At 42.0% G+C, this 20,960-nt stretch overlaps 1 protein-coding gene across 8 annotated transcripts in view; it reads right to left on the reverse strand.

Annotated features, from left to right (window-relative positions):
• ATP11C (ATPase phospholipid transporting 11C) overlaps positions 1–20,960 on the reverse strand; it is a 73,660-nt gene that overhangs the window by 30,284 nt on the left and 22,416 nt on the right. For 3 of the 8 annotated variants that reach the window (XR_006105092.1, XM_042480221.1, XM_042480223.1), the window contains exons 1-12: positions 19,669–19,792; positions 15,707–15,826; positions 12,410–12,499; positions 9,147–9,227; positions 8,858–8,965; positions 7,652–7,780; positions 5,493–5,596; positions 3,464–3,514; positions 2,715–2,779; positions 2,168–2,249; positions 1,087–1,237; positions 780–977 (exon numbers count right to left, since the gene is read on the reverse strand). Coding sequence is in view for 6 of the 8 variants with exons in the window: in XM_042480221.1 (XP_042336155.1) it covers positions 780–977; positions 1,087–1,237; positions 2,168–2,249; positions 2,715–2,779; positions 3,464–3,514; positions 5,493–5,596; positions 7,652–7,780; positions 8,858–8,965; positions 9,147–9,227; positions 12,410–12,499; positions 15,707–15,826; positions 19,669–19,680 (1,191 nt within the window). In the remaining 2 variants the exon portion in view is untranslated. Of the gene's footprint in view, positions 1–779; positions 978–1,086; positions 1,238–2,167; positions 2,250–2,714; positions 2,780–3,463; positions 3,515–5,492; positions 5,597–7,651; positions 7,781–8,857; positions 8,966–9,146; positions 9,228–12,409; positions 12,500–15,706; positions 15,827–19,668; positions 19,794–20,960 lie in introns of those variants that run through there. The other 5 variants (XM_042480225.1, XM_042480224.1, XR_006105091.1 and 2 more) reach the window with 4 other exon arrangements.

The following is a 20,960-nucleotide window of genomic DNA, read 5'->3' on the forward strand; positions in this document are numbered from 1 at the left end:
GCTTAGCGCGGGCTAATTATAGCATCGAACACTCAGGGGCCCACCGGATCAATCTTTAGTGCTTATACATATTTAAATAGGGGTTTTTTTAAAAGAAAAAATCCTGTGCTGAAAGGAACACTAGAACCTGGAAGTGTCAGGTTTTACTAAGGTCGGATCGTCAACTCCTGAAGCGCTCTGGCGAAGTGTTTTCTTTGAGCTGCAGCGTTGGAAAGCATACAGCCATCCTCTCCCTGTCTTCTTTGCCCATTTGTTTCACAGCCAAGCAATGCATGCTTTCCCTTTGTTATTCAGTTCAGTTGTGTTGTTCTCATTACAGAAAAACAAGCTAGGAAATCGGACTCAGCAAACTAATGGGACATCATGAAGGAGAGAGATCATCTCCTTGGGTGGATAGATCCATTTGGGGCCGTTACATTAAAATGACTTCATTTCCCTTTGTGGGCTGTGTGGCAACCGAATAACTTGGAACATCTTTAAAATGAACATAATGATGCAAACCACAAGGGTTGGAGTTGTGTGGTCCTCCAGATGTTGCTGAACAGCAATTGCAGGCCAAGGGTAAGGAGTGCAGCTCAATAACATCTAGAAGATCACACAGTACTCATCCCTGGAACAGAGTGATGCTGCTTCCCCTTTCCTTTCTTTTTTTGTATCATACATTGACAGAATGCAAGCCTAAAAGCAAAGTTTTTTAAAAAATAGATAAGTTGGTTACCTGCTGAAGAGTGGAACATTAAATGCTATGAATGAATGAATAGATGGGAAAAATGTCTGACCTGCCCAAGCTCTTCGTTGAGGTCGGAGGTATTCACTAAGGCCCCTTCCTGGCTGGCTTTGTCGTACATATCTTTGTCCCATGAAATGAAGAAGGAGCCCAGGAATTTCTGCATCTCGACTGTCACATACATGGAAACAGGGATGATGAAATTGAACAGGACCATGAAGGACAGGAAATCGGTGAACATCTTTAAGAGCTAAAAAGAAGAGAAAGATTTATGGCACTGATACACACACACAAGACAGATGAAGGCAGAAAATACGACCATGATAGCAATCGGAAGGAAGGGAAGCAAACTCAATTACCTTGAAAGTTTCTCTGTCCTTCTGGGTTTTTTGGTTGTACCAGGGCTCATCGTTGTATGGAACGCTTTGCCAGACATACTTCAGAGTGGTGCACACAACAGCCTTGCTCACAAGAATGCATAAGTAGACAATTAAGAAAACATTGATTGATCTGGAAAAGGAAAGCGTCCAAAAGCAAAAAAACAAAAATTACAGTTGTTCATACTGCTGAACAAGCAGGGATAAAATGTTGGATTGATCAGAGGCATAACAACATAGGTTTAAAGTTGGGGTGGTCAACACCTACAAGACTAAGATTATTTCCCACTGAGACCTTGGAGGGCTACATCCCTCGTTGTACCGGCTCCTGTAAATCCCCATTTTTTGTTCCTATATGGGAAACATGAGGGACATTTAGGGGACATGAGGACAATCTCACCATGGTTTATGGGTCTTCTCTGGGCCCCAAGAAGGCATTTTGGGGCAAAAATAATTTTTGAAAAATTTTGCAAAACTTTGCAAAACATTTGGAGCCTCCAAATATGGTGAAAATGTTCTTCACATCCCTTCAAGGGGATATTTTAGAGAGGGGGAGCCCTTCTTTTGAAAAAGAAATTACATTTGGGGGCTACAAAAGCAGCCGGGAAGGGCTCATGTCACATGCAGGGCAGACATTGTCCACCCTGGTTTAAAGAGAGTTTGTACTCCTGAACATTCCCACCTTAACACATTAATTCTTGCATTGCAAATGGAGCCACTGCCTTAGCTGCATGTCTGGAAACGTGGGAAAGGCAGGAAATCTGTGGCTTTCTATGGACTTTGGCTCCTCTCAGCTCTGGCAAACATAAGCAATAGTCAGGGGTGGTGGAAGCTGTCATCCAACACCTGGACAGCCCCTGTTGTCCTTGCCTGCTTTGGCCTCTCGGCCTTTTTTCCTGTTTACAAATTTCTATTTCCATCAGGCCGTTGGGAGTGTATACAAGGGAAGATGGTTAAAATACTTTGTTCCCTGTCCAGATCTTTTAAAAGAACACAGAATCAAAGAGATTCAGCTGCTGTCTTTAAAATAAAAATAAAATAAAATCCAGGCACCCTTGCTTACTTTTCAACGGCAGAGCGTTTCTGAGATTTTCCTTGGTAGTTCAAAGCCATTTTGGTCTCCATTCCAGTATACACTGCAACTCCTGTAAAAATAAAAGCCAATCCATTACTGGTCTCCCCAGACGTAGGCCAACACTGTAACCACTACTCCACACTACATCTCTTTTATTAAGAAACATCCCAGAAGAAGTACGGCTAAAAAAGAAAGAGGTAGCAGAAGGACCATCTAACAGCATACTGTATACTGCATGCTGTGTTGTTGTGTGCCTTCAAATTGTTTCTGACTTAAGGCATTCCTAAGGTGACCCTATCACAGGGTTTTCTTGGCAAGATTTGTTCAGAGGGGGTTTGCCATTGCCTTCCTCTGGGGCTGAGAGAGTATGACTTGCCCAAGGTCACCCAGTGGGTTTCCAAAGCTGTGGTCCAATGCTCTAACCATTACATCACATTATGTGTCAGAATTAAATCCGGTAACTGAATGATGAGGCACATGAATGAAAGAAGTTCTCTCTATCCTTTTTATTGGGAGAGTAAAGATAGTTACTCACCATAGATCTTAGGGGTATTTTTTAATGTTGCTCCCTTTAGCAAGAGGTTCTCAGGACCCAGGGCCCTAAAATGAAAGCAAGCTATTAGCTTCTTTGCAAAATAAGAAGTCTTCAGAAAATGCCACCAAATTGTAGTCCAGCAATGGAGGTGGGGTGGAGGATGACACCTTTTTAAACTAGGGGCTTGTCTATACAGTTAAAATATTGCTCATTTGAATCAAATAGTCTGTGATCCAGCCACATGCCGATTCGGAGGAATTGGGGTTTTTTGCAGAGAGGGGGGATCTTCATAAACTCCACTGAAAAATTTCCCACTTTTTATTGGAGTATCTGCGAGTATCCACAAGGATGCGCTTTATCCAACATGTGGCCGGCCACATGTTCGATAATGTTTTGCATGACTGTGAATGGCTGCACATTTAGCAGAGAGAGGGCAAATAGATGCAAATTTGCTCAGGAATGAGAATTAAGTGTTGATGCAGATGTCCAAAAATCCACAGCAGTTTGCATAATACACTTATGTGTAGACTAGCCCTTGTTAAAAATTGATTACAAATCAATATCCATGGAACATATAAAATGAAAGTGGGGAGGACGGGGGATAGGGAAGAGATAATGGAAAAGAGGTCTGAAGCTGATGGATGTCAGCTATGTCCTTTAGGCAGTAAGAGGCTAACTAGCTAATTAGAAAACACAAGCCCCGATCAATAAGGCGCAGCAAGAGTGAACCAACAAAACAGATGACAAACCTGGCTATTGGCTCTTGGTCGCCCTTGTAGATGTTAATTCTGCCCACAAACCTGGAACAAGAGGCACACACAAAGGAATATTTTGTTAGGCGCTACTTGTGTTTGCATGGGAGTGGCTGCAAATATAAATGAGCAAAGCAGCTGAGCTCCGTGAAGCAACTCAGTGAAGTCAGAAACCTAGCGAGTTTTCAGAAAGAAGAGCTCACAAAGCCATGCCCAACAGGTGCACTCCGGTGTACTTTTCAACTACAGGAAAAATTAAATTTAAAAACGTAATGTAACATGCCATCGAATAGTTCAATCCAAGATTTTAATGCAGAAGTGGAGAAAGTGTGGCACAGGGGGCATATTGGGCCCCCAAAGTTGTTTCTGTGACCCTGCCACACTCTCTGAATCACCCTTTTTGGACCAAAAAAGGAGGAAAGATGAAAAGACCATTCTCTGTTTTAAAGTATGTGGCAGCCCCCCTGCACTATTTAATACTAAAGGGGGGGGGGCTTTCCAAGACCAGACTGGACTTCCAGCAACATTTGGTCTGGTTTGATTATGGGTTTTGTTGTTGTTTTGTTTCATTTTTTTGCATTTTTGATAGTCCACATGGTCTTTGAAAAGTACCAAGGCAGAAAACTGGACCCTGGATTTGCCCCAGCTGGTCATCCCTGGCTTAATATACAACAACCATATTCAGTGGAGGCACAGACGTTACCGACAAATTGTCACTTGTTGTCACAGCCTTCAACTCACACCGTCCATCCCACCGTTTACAAAATGCCCATGTCTATCAAGGCATGACAATTGCTTAGTGCTGCACAAGAATGAGGAAGGCAAGCCCTGCCTTCAGGCTTGCAATCTAAAAAGGTGAAAGCGCACCACATTTGGAAGGGGAAGAGAAGAGTGGAAAGCGGCAAGGAGAATCAATAGCATGCCGGTGGGTGGGAAACTGGGTTGGGCAACTGATGGAAATGGTACAGGCTTAAAATTAGCCTCCAGTTAACTGATCAGGGGTCGATTTCACAATAAACCAGAAGCTTTTTTCCCTAAATGGGAAAATGAGGCCAACAGCAACAGATTGATGAAAGAATTCAGAAACATAGCTGTGTACGTTTGGAATACCAGTATTTAAAGGAATCTTGTTGCACCTTTGAGACTAACTGAATGAAAAATTGTAGAATAAGAGTTTGTAGATTAGAGGCTGCATCTGTATTTCAAAATAATGAAGTCTTACAGGGCTTCTGGGATTTTCAGTTTGTTTTGGCACCAGAGCTCTCTCGCCAAACTGCAGATCCTAGAATTCCATAGCACTGAGCCATGACCATTAAAACTGTCAAATTATATTATTGCTGTAGTTTTGCATTTCTATGGTTATTCACACAGTCTTACTATAAAGATCCTTCCTGGCTTCCTGGACACAAATGCACTCCATGCATCTCAGGAAGTAGATCTAATCTATAAAAGCGTATGCTACAACGTCTTAGTCTCAAAGGTGTTACAAGATCCCTTTGCATACAGATATAAGACAGTCTGTTATCAAATCTTCATAAAGAAGAAAGTCTCTTTTGGCATAGGCACAATGGCAGAGCACCCAGAGTACATTCTGGGAGCTTGGGAAGTTCATTTTGGATTGCAGCTCCCAATATCAATTAACCAGCATGCTGTTTGGGGACATTCTGGGAGTCGCAGTCCAAAGACTACTTTTCTAAGCATTGCAATTCCTGGCATCTCTAAGGCCTGAAAAATTTCTGCCTGAATTTCTGGATCATGAGCGCCACTCAGTGTAGGAAATACTGAGTAAGATGGGCCAAAGATCTGACTCAGAATGTCAGACAGCTAAACCATAGACAGAAGAGTCTCATCCAACTCTCAAGTGGTTATTCTGCATGTAGCCAGGCAAATAAAAACCTCTGGAGTCTTCCAGAAAGACAAAAGCTGAGCCCACCACGCTCCCGAGTCCCATTTCAGCAGCCAAATTTTTCAAAAGACTTCACAGCCTCAGTCAACGAAAGGCAAAAATCTAATTCCCAAAGCATACCTGTAGAGGTCTGGTTGTGGCTGTTCACATTCAATGGTGGCAGTAAGGCTATCTAAGGCTCGGCATGAACAGAGGTTGGCAGTATCCTGCACAGTGTAATGGGTCTGGACAGAGAGTAAAAAAGAATGGGTTGTTCAGTTTTCAGAATCCAGAGTATTTGTCATATAGGCAAAAAAATTGCAGCAACAGAGTAACATGGCTATCTGCTCTTGGGGGTAAAAATCCACATGCGATTTAACAAATTCTGGGGCTCATCTATAGCCTTGCTGCTGAAAATGGTACCAGGAATTTGGGTCTGATCTATCTTTGATCACCTTGGGCAGGTTATTATTTTATATATATTACATCCGCTCTTATCTTACTGCTTGGTTGTTCAGATTGCTTGTTAGGTTTTCTTGAGAACGGTTTGAACTATAAAATGAGATGGATGTGATTCAGGTTCCCCCTCCCCCAAGATAAACACTTGTGTTTAGGCTAGTTAAAACCTTCTGTAAATTCTAATTTTATAGCCCACTCCCTGAGCAAAATAAGATGTGTATTTCCTCCTTTCATGGCTATAGGTCTAAATCTAACTGATCTCAGAGAAACTATTTCTGGGCAGAGTTTGGAAAAGTTACTCTTCTGGACCTCATAACAACTGGCCATGTTGGCTGGGGTATTCTGGGATTTGTGGTCATAACTCTTCCAAGTTCTGCATCTGGGAATTATAGGGCAATTTTTTGGGATCACACTAACTACTAGTGAATTCTGGGATTTGTGTCCAAAAGACAACACTTCCTAGCCCTGCATTTGGGAATTATAGTCCAAAAAGTAATTTCTCAACCTAAGCTTCATGGTCGACAAGTTTTGACCAGCTCTACCAATTCTTTATACGGCACTTTTCATGCATAGCAAAGACACAGAAATGGGTTGTTTCCACAAATCAGTAGAAAAGGAATAACACTTACACTCCTACAAATTTCATGAAAAGATGCCGACATTTCAACAGGTGTGCCAGTTCCTCCAGAGATCTGGCTGAGGATCTCTTTAAATTAATCAGGTGAGACAGAGTTAAGCATTCGAGAGAGGGAAGCCTATTCTTAGTGTCGCTTGGGCACATAAGATCCCATTTTCCTCTTAATTAAATTAGAAGACCAAGGAAGAACCTAAAATTCTTCTAAAAGAGGTTCTATTTCTAGAAACTATTCAGGCGCTGTAAATCACTCCTGTCAACAAGATGCATTGCTATAATCCATCTTCATAAACAAAACTCGCCCGGATGCTTCCTGAACGCGTTATCTTGAAATTTTCCTCGTTTCAAGCCAGATGAGAAACAACTCTATTGCATCAACAGCAGGAGATGATGAATGGTGTTTGAAAAACCCACATTTCACAACTTGGGGGTAGGGCTCAGTGGAAATGGCTTCTGCACTGGTGCCTAACAAAAAAAGAGCACATCGTACGCATTCTCTCACTTCTACACATCCTGTTGCCTTTTGTTCTTGTAAAACATGAAGAGGCAGGAGAGATCTAGAGGCAAGGTCAATTCAACTTACTCACTAGTCAGTGCATGACGGTGTACTATTATGGCTTCACAGATTTCCACATCTACACTATGTCTGCACATGTACATGTGTGGACATATGCACATATTTGATACAATAAAAGTCAATAGAAGACTTTAAGTGATCATCAACCTCTCAATGCTGTTGGACTGCAACTTCCATCAGCCCCAACTAGCATACCATGGATGATAGTAACTGCAGTTCAAACTGGATGCAAATGGCTCTTTGGTCTGATGCAGCAAGACTGTTCTTATGCTCACAGAGGCTGTATCAAAGCATGTTGGACTGTGACAAAAAGACTCTGCAAAGTCTATACCATTTCATTTTGCTAACAGAATCACTTGTGAATGTATGTTTTCCTCCTGGCCCAAATTTCTGACACACAGCCTTAGCAATCTGGGGAGACAGGCTGGGCTAAAAATGTTTGCTTTTTGAGTTTTTCTGGGATATATGGAAGCATGTGCAGATAGTTATGTGAAGCCATGTGGACAAGGCAAAGTAGCATCATCCAGACACCAATTCACCACTTCTGTAAGACCCAGGTCCCAGCAACTGAAACCTAAGACAGACAGAAAGGGCTTTGGGTCAGCCTGTGCCATTTACCCATTCTGTTACCTTGACATTTGATTCCCCATCGAGACTAGCTGTAGTGACATAACAAGACCCATCCTTGGTACTTGATGCGAGGAATATCAGATCACAGGGAAAGGTTTCATTCGCTGACACTTCCACTATGTCACCAACCTTAAAATCAAAACAAAGAGATTATACTGAACCACAAGGAAATATGTACACTAATGTGGCTGTACTAGAGACAGAAATGAACAGCATGAAAGAGATGCTGCAACCTATTTCGAGAGTGAATTGCCAATCCTGGATACTTCCCGGAGAAGCAATCTATCCTTTTATTGACTAATGGCCAGGAAAAGAGCAGTCTGGGAGGACTGAGGGTGGAAGAAATCTTTCAGCTAGACTTTGCTTAGCCCTTGTAAAGAGTGAAGTTTCTCCATGGTGGTCCCTGGCCTTCAACACACAATGAACTCTGGTTATTTCTTTGGCTCCCATGTTTTCTCCCCCATTCTCAAGTCTGATTCCCTCCCTTGCTTCTTGGTTTAAGCAAACCATGAAATCTAATACTGCACCCAAACCAAGCAGCCATTCTTTTCAACATTAGAATCTGAAAATCACTCCAAACCACTGCTGGCTCACTTTGATTGTAAAGAATAAAACAGCTTCGTATCCCAGCCGGCCATAGCCAGGATTAAAATGCAAGCCACCACTAGCAGGTTAGTAGAGAGGAAACAATACTTTCTACTAAGTGTAATGGCAGCAGATCTAGCCTTTCCCTCTCAGCCTGTTCAGTCACATGCAAGGAATTCCTTGCTATAGGGCAAGTTGCTAAAGACAAACTGGCCAAACATTTCAACAGTATGAAATCCTAAAGTAACAATTTCTTCCTTTTTTTCCTCCTTAAGAGACTATGGATGTATCCACACTGCAAAAATAAATCAGTTTGACACCACTTTAGCTGCCACTTCATCCTGTGGAATCCTGAGATTTGTAGTTTGGTGAGGTATTCAGCCTTCTCTGTTAGAGAACTCTGGTGCCTCACCAAATTACAAACCCTAGCATTCTGTAGGACAGTGTCATGACAGTTAAAATGGTGCCAAACTGATTTATTTCTGCAATGCACATGCCCAAATCTCCAAGTGTATATTTTAAATGCCACACACCCCACCTTCTGTTTTTTGCTACATTCTCTCAACCAGCCAATGCTTCCCACTGACCTCCAGGGAGCCATTTCTCGCTTCCCTGGCTCACCTTGATCCCTTCGCACTCTTTCCTCACACGCTTTGCATCTTCAATTACAAAAACATTGCTTTTGTTCACTTCTTTGTCAGCTCTGTGCCGTAACCAGTCCTCATAACCCTGAAAAGAAGGCAGAAATAAGCAGCAGAAGTTAGCAGAAAAAGTAACTAAAGTCAAAGAACAGAAGGGGTGATAGAGGAACAAATAGAGGATAAACATTATTATTATTATTATTATTATTATTATTATTATTATTATTATTATCTTTTTGGGTGGCAGGGAGAAGGTTGGAAGAACATACCTGCTTAATAGCTGTAACAGTAATAACAAAGAAAAGAGGAAGACCACTTGTTACAGGGCTGGTTGGTGTGTCCACTATGACCTAAGGAGGAAGAAAAGAAAAGGCATATTATTTCCACTTCTAAAGAAAAACAGTAGTGACAGATATAAGGAAGTGTACTTGTACGAACAGTACACTCAGATCAGAGCTTGGGAAAGTTACTTTTTGGACCACAACACCCAGAGTCCCCTATCCACCATGCAAACCATGTTGGCTTGGTTTCTGGAAGTTGTGGGCCAACGTTTTCCCCAGGTTCTGTAAGCCCTGGCTACACAAAAAAGGAGAGTCGTCAAAAAAGAAAATATACCATGAACTTATTCAGAATGAAAACAGAACTACCCTTGGCCATGCTGACCTGGGGATTCTGGTTGTGGCAGTCCAATTTTTTTTTCCAAGCTCTGATCCAAACTGACACATTGAAAAACAGTCTCATGAACACAAAAGCCCAAGTTCATTTGGCCAAGACTTTTCTCAGGAAAATCAACACCATTCCCCAATCTCTCTTGTGTGATGTTTATGGAGGGATGTCACCAACTGTTGCTTGTATGCATCCTTGCAGGCAGTATATTCCATTACATGTTCTGACATTTAGAGCAAAGGGATTCTCTCTGCACAGATCTCATCCCCACCAGCCCTTCTGACTATAAAACATGTAATATGTGTTCAATGTCAAATACAGTCGAGCCTTGTTCCGGCGGTAGAGATTTGCAGACCATTACAAAAACAGTCTCTGTATTTGCCCTCATTATGTCTTGGGAATCTCAAGAATTAACAGCTGTTGGCTAGGATTCTCAAGAGTTAAGCAGATGTTTTAAGATGTTTGTCCACTAGAACCCAACTATTCCATAGGACCAAGTGCCTCTGGACCTAGTCCAGTGTTAAAAGGAAGCAAGGCCGAGGAGGAAAAAACACTTCTTGGAAGTTTATGCACACAACCTCCACAAAAATACAGTCACTTATTTAGGTAGTAAGACCCAAAGATATACAAACTTAAGAGGGGCAGCTGTGTTGCTGCTGTAAACAGACACACTTTTTAAAAGGTTAATAAGATTAAGCTTAGCATCTTGATAGTGACATAGGCTGGTGTAAATTCCTCTGAGCATGCAAAGAGTTTTTTCTGGACAGTGCACAGCAACCATATGCAGCTGATGGCAGAGGTGGGCATGTGGGACCATTGTGCATGTGGTAGTGCATTAAACTATACAAAACAGCATATAAATCTGCTTTGCATCTCGCCTTTGAACATGTTGTTTTGCCAAGTACTGTATACATAGTAAGCATTGATCCACATACACTGCACTGTACTGTGCAGGTGTTCAGTATAACATAACCCCATCCCCAGATATGCTGAAATGATGCAGGATCTTATCCTAAGGCTGCAGTCCTATGTACACTTACCTTGGAACAAGTCCCACTAAACAAGGTGAGACTTGCTTCTGAATAAATATGGAAAGGACTGCAGTGTGCAGTAATTGCTACCATTAATCTGCTCATCTTATAGCTGTGAAAAATGCATTAAACACTCACAGGGGACAAAACAACTGTGTGTTTTTATTTGTCAGGCTTTGCTATTAAGCAGCACAGGTCTGTATTTCCTAAAAGGTGCCAAGTATCTTATTATGATATAAGATCATTTCCAACCACGGTATCCAAGACCAAAAAGAGGGGAAAGAGGACAAATGTAGCAAAGGGGACTTGTGATTTTCCCCCCTTCATTCTGGTGTTTGGTGATCAGGAGACTTTCCACATGGTAGTAATACTCTCTCATACACATGAACACAACCACACACATCGCAGGTGGACATTAGTCTTTATGACTGATAAGATTTTCTCAGCATTTCTGAGTATGTGTTGGGAGAGTGAAAGGAGACATACTTCCCCTCTCCGCCGGGTTTACTGCAAAGCAGCGACTGTGTGGAAACGCCACATCCATAGCTAGTGGGCCTATTCTGATTTCTTTCAAGTTAAATATAGTCTTCCTTTCAACCTGTTCCAACTGAAAGCTCCACAAGCAATCTGGATATTTCTGTTGATTTTGCTGTCCCCAGAAAGCTGTCCTGAACTACAACAGGAAGCAGTGACCCATTGTCTTTTCACAAAGTAAGGTTATTAATAATCCTGAGGCCAAGTGGCCAGCCCCAATTGTTCAGTCCAGGATTTGAAATATATCTCAAAGAAATTGAGTCTAAGCAAAGGTGCAGTCTTAGCATCAATTTAATTAGGTAGAAGCAGCTTAGGCACAAGGCTCAGCTTCCTTTGGAGATCATTCCTGCCTCATCTTTGATGCAAGGACAGTACGAAGACCTAGCAAAGCATTCTGTCTCCACAGTTGAAATGTTGCAGTTGTCATGGAACCCCACAACAGTGGATTCCACATGCTGCACTTGGCAAAGTCTGGGAAACTTTACAAGAACAGACCAAGTTAGTTCCCTTCATTTGCACTAGCGAGTGCATCTGATGTAATAAAATCACAAATGCTGGTATCTATTGCACTGTCGAAACATTGCCAAATGAGTGCTGATCCTAAAAGGTTCATCTGCGCGGCTACAGAGTGAGAGAGGGCTCTTTGGCAGGAACTAAAGGGAAGCTGAATCCCTTTTCCAAATTGTGAGCTGCAGGATTTCGGCTTTGCAAGGGGTCCAAATGTGTACCCTTGGCTAATGGATTGGGAAGGGCTTTTAGGACAACTACTGTAGTTAGATCAGCACATTATTATATGGCAGAGAGGCAAAATGTATTCCTGGTTGTTAAAGAAAAACTTAACTGGACCATGAGGATACATCACTGATCATTAATAAAAAGTCTTCAGCAGGGTCAGAGATGGGAGATGGAAAATGCTCTGAGGCTGTATCTTTCCATGGAAATTTTTTCCACACCGTATCAGTCCACACTACACATGTTTATCTAGAGTTATCTGGGTTACCGTACTGGAGCCAGTCATGCCAGATGAATGAATGCAGACACAAATGTCTAGTTATTCTTCTAAGGTAACACTGACAAACCCAAGTGCACAGAAAAGCCATCTCACTGGGTAGAGCCAAACACTGCCACAGCTATTGTGTTTTCAGAATACGCATCAAGACTTTTAGACCCTTACTCCCTCTTAAGGCATTCCTCTGGAGGCAATTTTCTAGGGCAGTTTTTAAACAACAAAACAGACGCACAAGCTACTTGCTGATATCGCTTTTACAAGAGCAAGCTGACCTCTACAAAAGCAGACTTACCTGTACAAGGAAGATGATAAGGAAGTAAAAGTTGGCAATTCTTCGAAACTGTTCAAAGAGATTCTTTGGGAGGAAATTCCAAACTGTGTACTGCGGGACAGAAGCAAAAAGGCAGGTATCAGCCCAAACTACAACCAGCAATTACATCCATAGTGGAGAAGGGGACCCCAGCACTCCATAAATCCAGGTAGGTCACAATTATAAAAGTGGCATCAAAACATTTTAATGGTTGCCCAGCTTCTCTTTTTTCTCCCACATGTAACTTCAGAGATCAAACCAAGGATTTGGTTCTGTGAGGGCATGCTCTGCTGCTAATTCCCATTCCAAAATACACATTTTACTTCATCAATATGTACATATAGAAAGACATAGATAGATGCCCTATCGATATCATGTCAACATTGCCAAAATGCTTAAACGTTTCCAAAATGCTGAAGGCCTCAGTCAAAATCTCAGCTAGAGATACTGCAATGAGAGCACAGTGCCATGCAGTCATCTGTCTTAGGACTTTAATATTGGTTAAATAATATTTAACCTCCCACCTGTCAAAACAAAACTGAAAAATACACATCATGGTCTAAAAAAGGCAAACCTACCACACATTTGCCACCAGTGTCATGGTAGACATGCCCTTCACACAGCTTAGCATCTTAACTGTTCCAGCCAACCCCAAAATTCATTAAATGAGAAGCGACATTCACTGGCCTCCAGATCCAGAATGTCAGAACCTGCATTCATTTTTGCTAGTGGCATGCAGCATTTGGGTTGTACTGCAAAGACAACTTAAGTTAGATGTGTGGGTCCAACAGTTAAGTGTTTAGAAGCTCACAGCATTGCTTCTCTGGCTGCTGAACATGGTAGGAAGTTTTGAGTAGCTCCATGATTGGTCAAATCTAACATTAACTCACACAGGTCTTTTATACCCTGCCGTTTGGATGGGATAACATGAACAACGTATAATAAGACTATTTGAATTTGGTCAGGAATAAAGCCTCTTTCTCTTATGGTACGCTGGCAAAGACTGGATATCTATGTAGTAGCTGTACATGGTTATTTTTGTCACCTCTAGAGAACAGAGCAGTTATCCGGTTTGAAAGATTAGTCATAGAGAGAACTGAAATTCTTGTGTGTCACCCAAATTAAGCTACAATCGAGAGTCAGCAAAGAGAACAGTCATTATGCCTGCTTCTTTCATGTGCATGGCTCATGCCTATATCTATGGTCAAACTGGACTGCTACTTTTGTTAACTAGTTGTGCCCCGTCAAGAGTTTCTAAGGACCCTTGGATCGAGATCCAGCTATCTCTCATGATAAGCCACCAGGGTCAGTATAGGTTAGTCCATTACCATAGTGCATTGATGGGCAGAGTGTGACCTATGGGTCATAGGTGATGCACATGGTCATTTCTGTGCTCAGCCTTGACCTTTGCTCCTGGAAGAATTCCAGTAAAAAGAGGCCTTTCTTTCTCTTCCTGGATTACTGTACAAGCAGAAATTTTGCACAAGAGCAAGACACAGAGCTTTGGGTTTCTAGGGGCTGAAGCCTTTAATGTACCCCCCAACTGAAAATAAGCTGTGGGGAATCAATTTAAAAAAAACATTTTTGAGGAGGAATAGCTTACTATAGTTTTCTGAAGAACGCAAGTGACCCCTGCCAAAGTCATTAAAGTTGTCCACTTTAATGACTTCATGCTAGACAGTAAGATGTCTTAAGATTCTGGAACTACAGTCAGCCTTGCATATCCACGGATTCTGCATCCACAGATTCAACCATACATGGCTTGAAAATATTAGTGAGGTTTTTTTTTAATTCAATAAGCAAACCTTGATTTTGCCAGTAAGGGATACTATTTTACTGCGTTGTACAATGGGACTTGAGCACCCATGGATTTTGGTATCTACAGGGAGTCCTGGAACCAAAGTCCAAAGTACGTTAGGGTGAATATTTTAGTTCTCCCAGCAGACCAACTCTACAAAAGCTCGTGCCACAGCTTCACACAGTTAGTCTCAAAGGTGCTACAAGATCCCTTTGCATACTGATGTTCCACACTAATGTCCAGTTAGTCTCAAAGGTGACCCTTTGCGTACTGGTATTCCAGACTAACATGGTGACATCTCTGGATTCTAGATGCACCTTATATCAAGCTAGTTCACAAGACACATACTGTACCTGCAGGCACTTCACAAACCATACACATGAACATACACAAACCCAGCTCTGTGAATCAGATTTTCCAGCAGACAAAGACAAGTATAATGCACATGACTTGGTGTGCAGAATCTACTATACATCAACAACTAACAGAGGCTGATGTTTTGTTTTGTGGGAATCCCTTCTGTCCATTTATAACCACCACCTGTTCCCCTTCCTTAGAAAAACTGAAGCCTTTTGTTATGCATTCATTGCTTGACACAATGAGCCCAGGCTTCCCACTCAAGGCCTCCGAAAACAAAATAAAAGATTCAAGTGGGACAGCTGACACAGTTGCTTAGAAACAAATAAACAGACTAAATCACAAACTACATACACACATAAGGTGAGGTTTTTGTGCACATTATAAATTCCACTCGTGTTCCAAAGATTGCCATATAACAGCACATAGCTAATGGTGGAAATAATGGTGATAATCATGAATTTATATAGTACATCAGTGGGCAAAAAAAGAAGGGGGGAAAAGGAGGTTACTCTTATGCATAAAAATACAGTCTTTTAAACAATGTTACACTTTTTAATCTGGGGATTTTAAATTATTTTTAAAATTTTTGTTAAGGTTTTTTAAATGATTCTCTTTGGGAGCTGCCTTGGGTCCCACTTTGGGAGAAAGTTGGCATGCACATGAAATAAACTGATAAATAAGTGTGATATGGGACTACTGCATGAAATTGACTAGACTACATGTCCTACTTACACCTAGTTATTAAACTAACAGCATCCTAACACAACTGGAAGACTGTTGGCTGTACTGATACATATATGCACGGCACACATTGAGAAATTTTGAGTGCCAATTGGGGTTATGTGGCTATGTGGCCATGAAAAACCCACAAAAAACTATGGATGCCAGCCAAAAATACAAGCATATTTTACTTTAAGGCTCTTATTGTTTCCATGATTTTAGAACAAGGGGACAGGCCCATAAAAAAAAGCTAGGAAACCACCAATTATACTTTTATGGGAAAGGAGGGATGACCATCTGAGGAAGCCCTGAGAGGGGCTTGGTTTGGCCATGAGCCTAATATTCCCCCCATCCAGAGATTGCATGCCATTCCTGGAACTGCCTTAACAGAATCAACAGACCTTGGATGAGACGATCTGGTTTGAGCAGAACTTCTGCGGGACATAAGCCTCCATTTCGGAAACATGGCGATAGCCGACAAGGACAGTACGGGTCCCAACGCGCTTCTCTTCGCCGACAAACTACAAGAGAGGAGAGGGTGAGAAATGAGTTACTGTTTCTAAAAAGTCTTGGAGAATGGATCCAATCAAAGGTTTGTAGCATTCAATGGATGAAGCGATCAGCTCCTGAACACAATTCCTCTGTAGCTCTTGGGAGTTTCTCTCAACAATATCCTGAACAAGGGGAGCTGAAACATGGGTGCTTTGGATGTTCCACTCACACACAGACAGTGTGGCTGTCTGGACAACTGTGTAATGCTTTTAAAACATTACACAGATCTTCCACTTTCAAGGCTGTCTCCTCTTGCAGCCTTCAGTGGAAATAAAGCATCCGCCAATTATATCATACAAACCACAAGCAGCAATTACTGCTTTCCTGAAATACAAGACAGCGCACGTCACACAACTTACATTTTAGCCGTTGCTTAAGTTGTACACAAGTAATTTTTAGTTATTTAAAACAGATCTATCTTGCCTCTCCAACCCATAGGGAGCCACAAAGCAGCTAACATTTGTCTAGAAGAAGGAATCAAGACAATACGAAACAATAAAACTTCCGTGCTCAACTGCATCAACAGCAAAACCACAACAGGTATTAGAAGAGCAGCAGAAAGAAGGCAGCAGTTCTCAATCTGATGAGCTTTTCTGGATCAAACTGAAAGCAACAGCATTTTGAGTCATGACTTTCTTGGAAGTAAGATCCGCAGTACTCAAAGCACACACAAAAATGTCACGTGAATTTCCATCATGCACTGGAGATGGTGGAGATACACAATACATAGCCTCAAACAAGTCTGTTCATAGGAGAAAGCCTTCTACAAACAGGCTTTCCCAACGGGGAGTCTCCTCCAAAGCTTATCAGATCCCTCAAGAGCCAACTACTTGCGGTGCCTCCAAGGCAGCTCCGGCAAAGTGTGCAACCACACTGGGTACATTGTAGAGCACTCTCTCAAACAGATAAGTCAACAACATACACCAGAGTCTTCCACTACATGCTGAAATGGCATAAGACTTTCAGGGATTTCCCTAGCAGTCAAGCAAACATGGAATAAGCTCCCTACAAAGAAAAACATCATGTGCATATTATAGCCCCAAAAAAGGCAAAGTTGGAAAAAAAAACATACTGAATCAGATTCACAGGCCATCCCATCTGATACGACCTTCTCCGACGAAAGATGATTCAGAAGAATAGGCAAGAACTTTTAAGTTATTTTTTGCAGTGACCTACTTAAATCAACTAGTGTGAGACTGGGTAATGCTTCGAAGCCATTTATATGCCTGCTCCGGCACACACACACACCTCTCTGCATCTCCAATATGGAAAAAGTTGCTCACAACCAAGAAATTAGGAAGGATTTTTTTTCCTCTCCTTTCTCCATCCAACTGCTTGGGTGGGAGTGGTGATAAGTTAAAAATAGTTCTACATGAATCTGGAGGGACACATCTATCACTGCCTAAAACTCTGTACTACTGGAAATGCACAGGAATGGGTATTATCAGATCAGGGGGTTTCCACACGAAGACCTTGACATGTCATGTGATGTGTGGCCAAGACCATTTTCTTGTGTAAGTTGACATCCTTTTATATTTCCACCCTAAGCCCTTTTGAACTAAGGAATAAGAAAAGATTAACTCAAAATGGGTGGGCCTGCCTCCTGGAAAAGCCTTCCAAGGTCCCTCCACACTCTCCTGATATTTCTCAGCCTCCACGATACGGAAATCTTGCCTCTGCGGGATTGCAAACACATCAGATGTACTTACTGCAGAACTTCAATAGAACAAGAAGAAGGACCACTGGTGCAGGGGGCACACTTTACGATGCATAGGGAGGTGTGTGATGAAGAATGCATTTTTATGCAGCCTCCCAAAACTTCATTTAAAGTAATCCTCTAAACAGCTTCTCTCTCACAATAGCTATTTAAATAGTTGAAATGCATCTAGAAAACCATGGTGAGGGGAGAGGGAAGTAACTTCTGATGAAAAAGGAACATATATAAGCCTTCTAGTCAACCCAGTCAAGAGCTTGTTGTTGTTGTTAACTGTACTCCAGTTGATCTCAACCCATAGTGACCCTGTGGATAAGACATCTCCAAGACCCCCTGTCCTCCATTGCTCTGCTCAGGTCCTACAAAGTCATACCCGGGACCTCCTTAATAGAGTCCATCCATCCAGCACGCAGCCTTCTTCTCTTTCTACTTCCCTCCACATTTCCTAGCATTATTGTTTTTTTCTCCAATGAGAACATCTTACAATTAAGGAGGCTTAATATTTTTTGGCCACAAACCCATCCTTCCCCCAAAATCTCAGCACAGCATTTACAGCACTCTATGAAAGTGTGACCACTATCACATTTGTGACAGGTCAGCAACAACACAATAATTCTGAGTCAGCCCCAACTACAATGGGCCAAGATGTCTCACCAGGGAGACTCTGTTGCAAGCGTCATGTTCGAAGGTCCATTGTTTCCAGGAGGTGGTTTAAGCACATGCCTGAAGTAAGGTCTATTGTGGGCAACAGGGCTTGCTTCCAAGCATGCACACACAGAATGGCACTTGCAAGCTTTATCTGACATTACTTTTGGGAAAGATGTAAAACCCAGCAGTAGAGCACACGCTTAGCATGTGGAATGTGCCAGGTCTAATCCATTAGTTAAAAGCCAAAACTGGTAAGAAAAGACTCCTCCACTCAAGGCACTGTCCAGAATTAATACTGAGCTCAGCTTGGAAAAATTACTACGGTAAATTGGGCAATCCACATTCGCTGGGGTTAGGGTTGTAGGACCCCTGTGAAAGTGTAAAAGCTGCAAATAAATAATAAAAAAACCACGAAAAAACACCTCTTTAAGAACCTCAAGGTCTTCCAACACAAATCTGTGGTCAAGATCTGCAAGATGCTGGCCACTGAATTGTCCCAGGGGACCTACAAATGCCTAGAGAAGTGTTCCCTCCAGGAATCTTAAAGTCCTCCAGTGCATCTTCTGGCAGACACTGACCACAGAGATGTGTTGGAGGATGTAGATTTTCCTAAAGATAATATATTGATAATTAAATCCGCAAAAGTCAAAGCCACAAATGTGGAGGGATGACTGTACTTTGACCTGCACCTCCCAGAATCCCCCAGCCAGCAGACTGCAAGAACGGTCGCTTTTCAAAGCCGTGATAACAGGGATACATGGACAAACACGCAGCAGTTTCCTATGCTCCCTGGGCTAAATCCATCTTAGTCCCAACAAGAGTAGGCCCACAGAAATGAATGGGATAAAATACCATTGACATAAACCCCACTGATTTCAATAGGTCTGTGCTCATGGGGCCAAGAATTCAATTTAGCTTCCTACAACCTAATGAAAAAGTTCTACCAAGTCCAGTTCTACCCTCAAATAAAGTTTATACAGTGGGTTCTTGTAATCCACTGGGGTTTGGTCCCAGGATCCCCCGTGGATAACAAAATCCGTGGATGCTCAAGTCCCATTATATATAATGGCATAGCAAAATGGCATCCTTTATATCAAGTGGACAATCAAGGTTTGCTATCTGAAATTTATACTTTTGAAAAATATTTTCGAAAATGACACATCCGGTTGGGAACGGCAGCTCAAGGGATGCGTTTTCAGAGTGCTCTGAGAAACGTCCTCTTCACTGGCGTTTTTCCCACACGCTGAGGACAACGCGGAGTGGGGAAAACCCCCAAATACAGCAATATTTGGGCGAAGAAACTCAGCGGTTCTTCACAGCGCCCCTAAATACCCATAAAGAAAGAAAGAAAGAATCCAATAAATAGGGCTTGCATGGATCGCAGATGCACAGGGCAAATAGAGAACTGCGTTTTTCTGGCTGCTAACCCCTAATTCATGGGCCACTTACAGAAGCATGCATTTTGATTCTTTCCTTTGGCCCTTGGCCTGAGACATCTTGTACTTCTCTCCTTCCTGGGTTCCTTGCTGAAGCATTTGCGTTTAGTTTCCAGCCCACATCGGATGCTTCAGATGCTTCGCTCTGGTCCATGTGTGTGTATGTGGGGGAGATCAAAATTGGGTGCCTGTATACGTTGAGATGATGAAGAGGATAAAGTCCTTCTTCTGGGGTGCCAAAATGGCAGCCCAATCCCACCTGGTTGATCCCACTCCAGAGATAGAGGCGTTGCCACGGCAACCGCTCAGCCTGGGTACCAACTGCCTTGGAATCCCAGGAAAACTCTAGGCTGCTTTTGCAGCTTTGAAAAGAGCAGGCCGAAGAATTTCTCTCCTTTTTGGACATATAGGGAAGAGGACTAGGAAATAACAGGAAAGCAAGCTGCCAATTTCAACAAAGCAGCTTCTCCAACCCTATCCTGCCCCTATTTCAAAGAGACGTCCCTTTCCAAAACACCGCCATATATTGAAAGGGATTTATTTTAATTTATTTGGGGTGTTTATACTCTCCTGTGAGAGCCAACATGGTGCAGTGGTTTGAGTGCTGGACTATGACTCTGGAGACCAAGGTTCAAATCCTGGTTTGGCCGTGGAAACCCACTGGATGACCTTGGGCAAGTCACACTCTCTCAACCTCAGAGGCTGGCAATGGCAAACCCCTATGAAGAAGCTTGCCATGAATACTCCATTAATTATATTTAAGTATTTAATTTATTAATGGTTGTTTTAATAATTGATAATTTAACTGCATTTTATTATTATTGATGGGAGGGTTAGGGAGGGGTAGGGTTATTATGTTGTATATGATATTGTATTGATATTGTATGTTATTGTAAGCTGCTTCGATCATTCGGAGGAGCAGGGTATAAATTTATTATTATTATTATTATTATTATTATTATTATTAGGTTTGCCTTTGGATTGCCATAAGGTGGAAATGACTTGAAGGCACACAACAACAACAAACAGTAAGGTAGATGATAGACAGAAAGATGACAGGCAGATAGAGAGATTGAACTGTCTTCATAGAGACAGCTCTGTCAGACTGTTTTATCATAAAAAGACATAGAGGAATCCATTAGGACCTTTATTATTATTATTTAAAACTAACTGGGGAAAAGGAACTTCTTGCATAAGCTTTCATGGATTGAAGTCTATTTCATGAAGTGGACACAAATGTTTAGATAGATAGATAGATAGATAGATAGATAGATAGATAGATAGATAGATAGATAGATAGATAGA

The sequence above is a fragment of the Sceloporus undulatus genome, chromosome 7 (assembly GCF_019175285.1).
Source record: "Sceloporus undulatus isolate JIND9_A2432 ecotype Alabama chromosome 7, SceUnd_v1.1, whole genome shotgun sequence".
In the NCBI taxonomy this organism is placed as follows: domain Eukaryota; kingdom Metazoa; phylum Chordata; class Lepidosauria; order Squamata; family Phrynosomatidae; genus Sceloporus; species Sceloporus undulatus.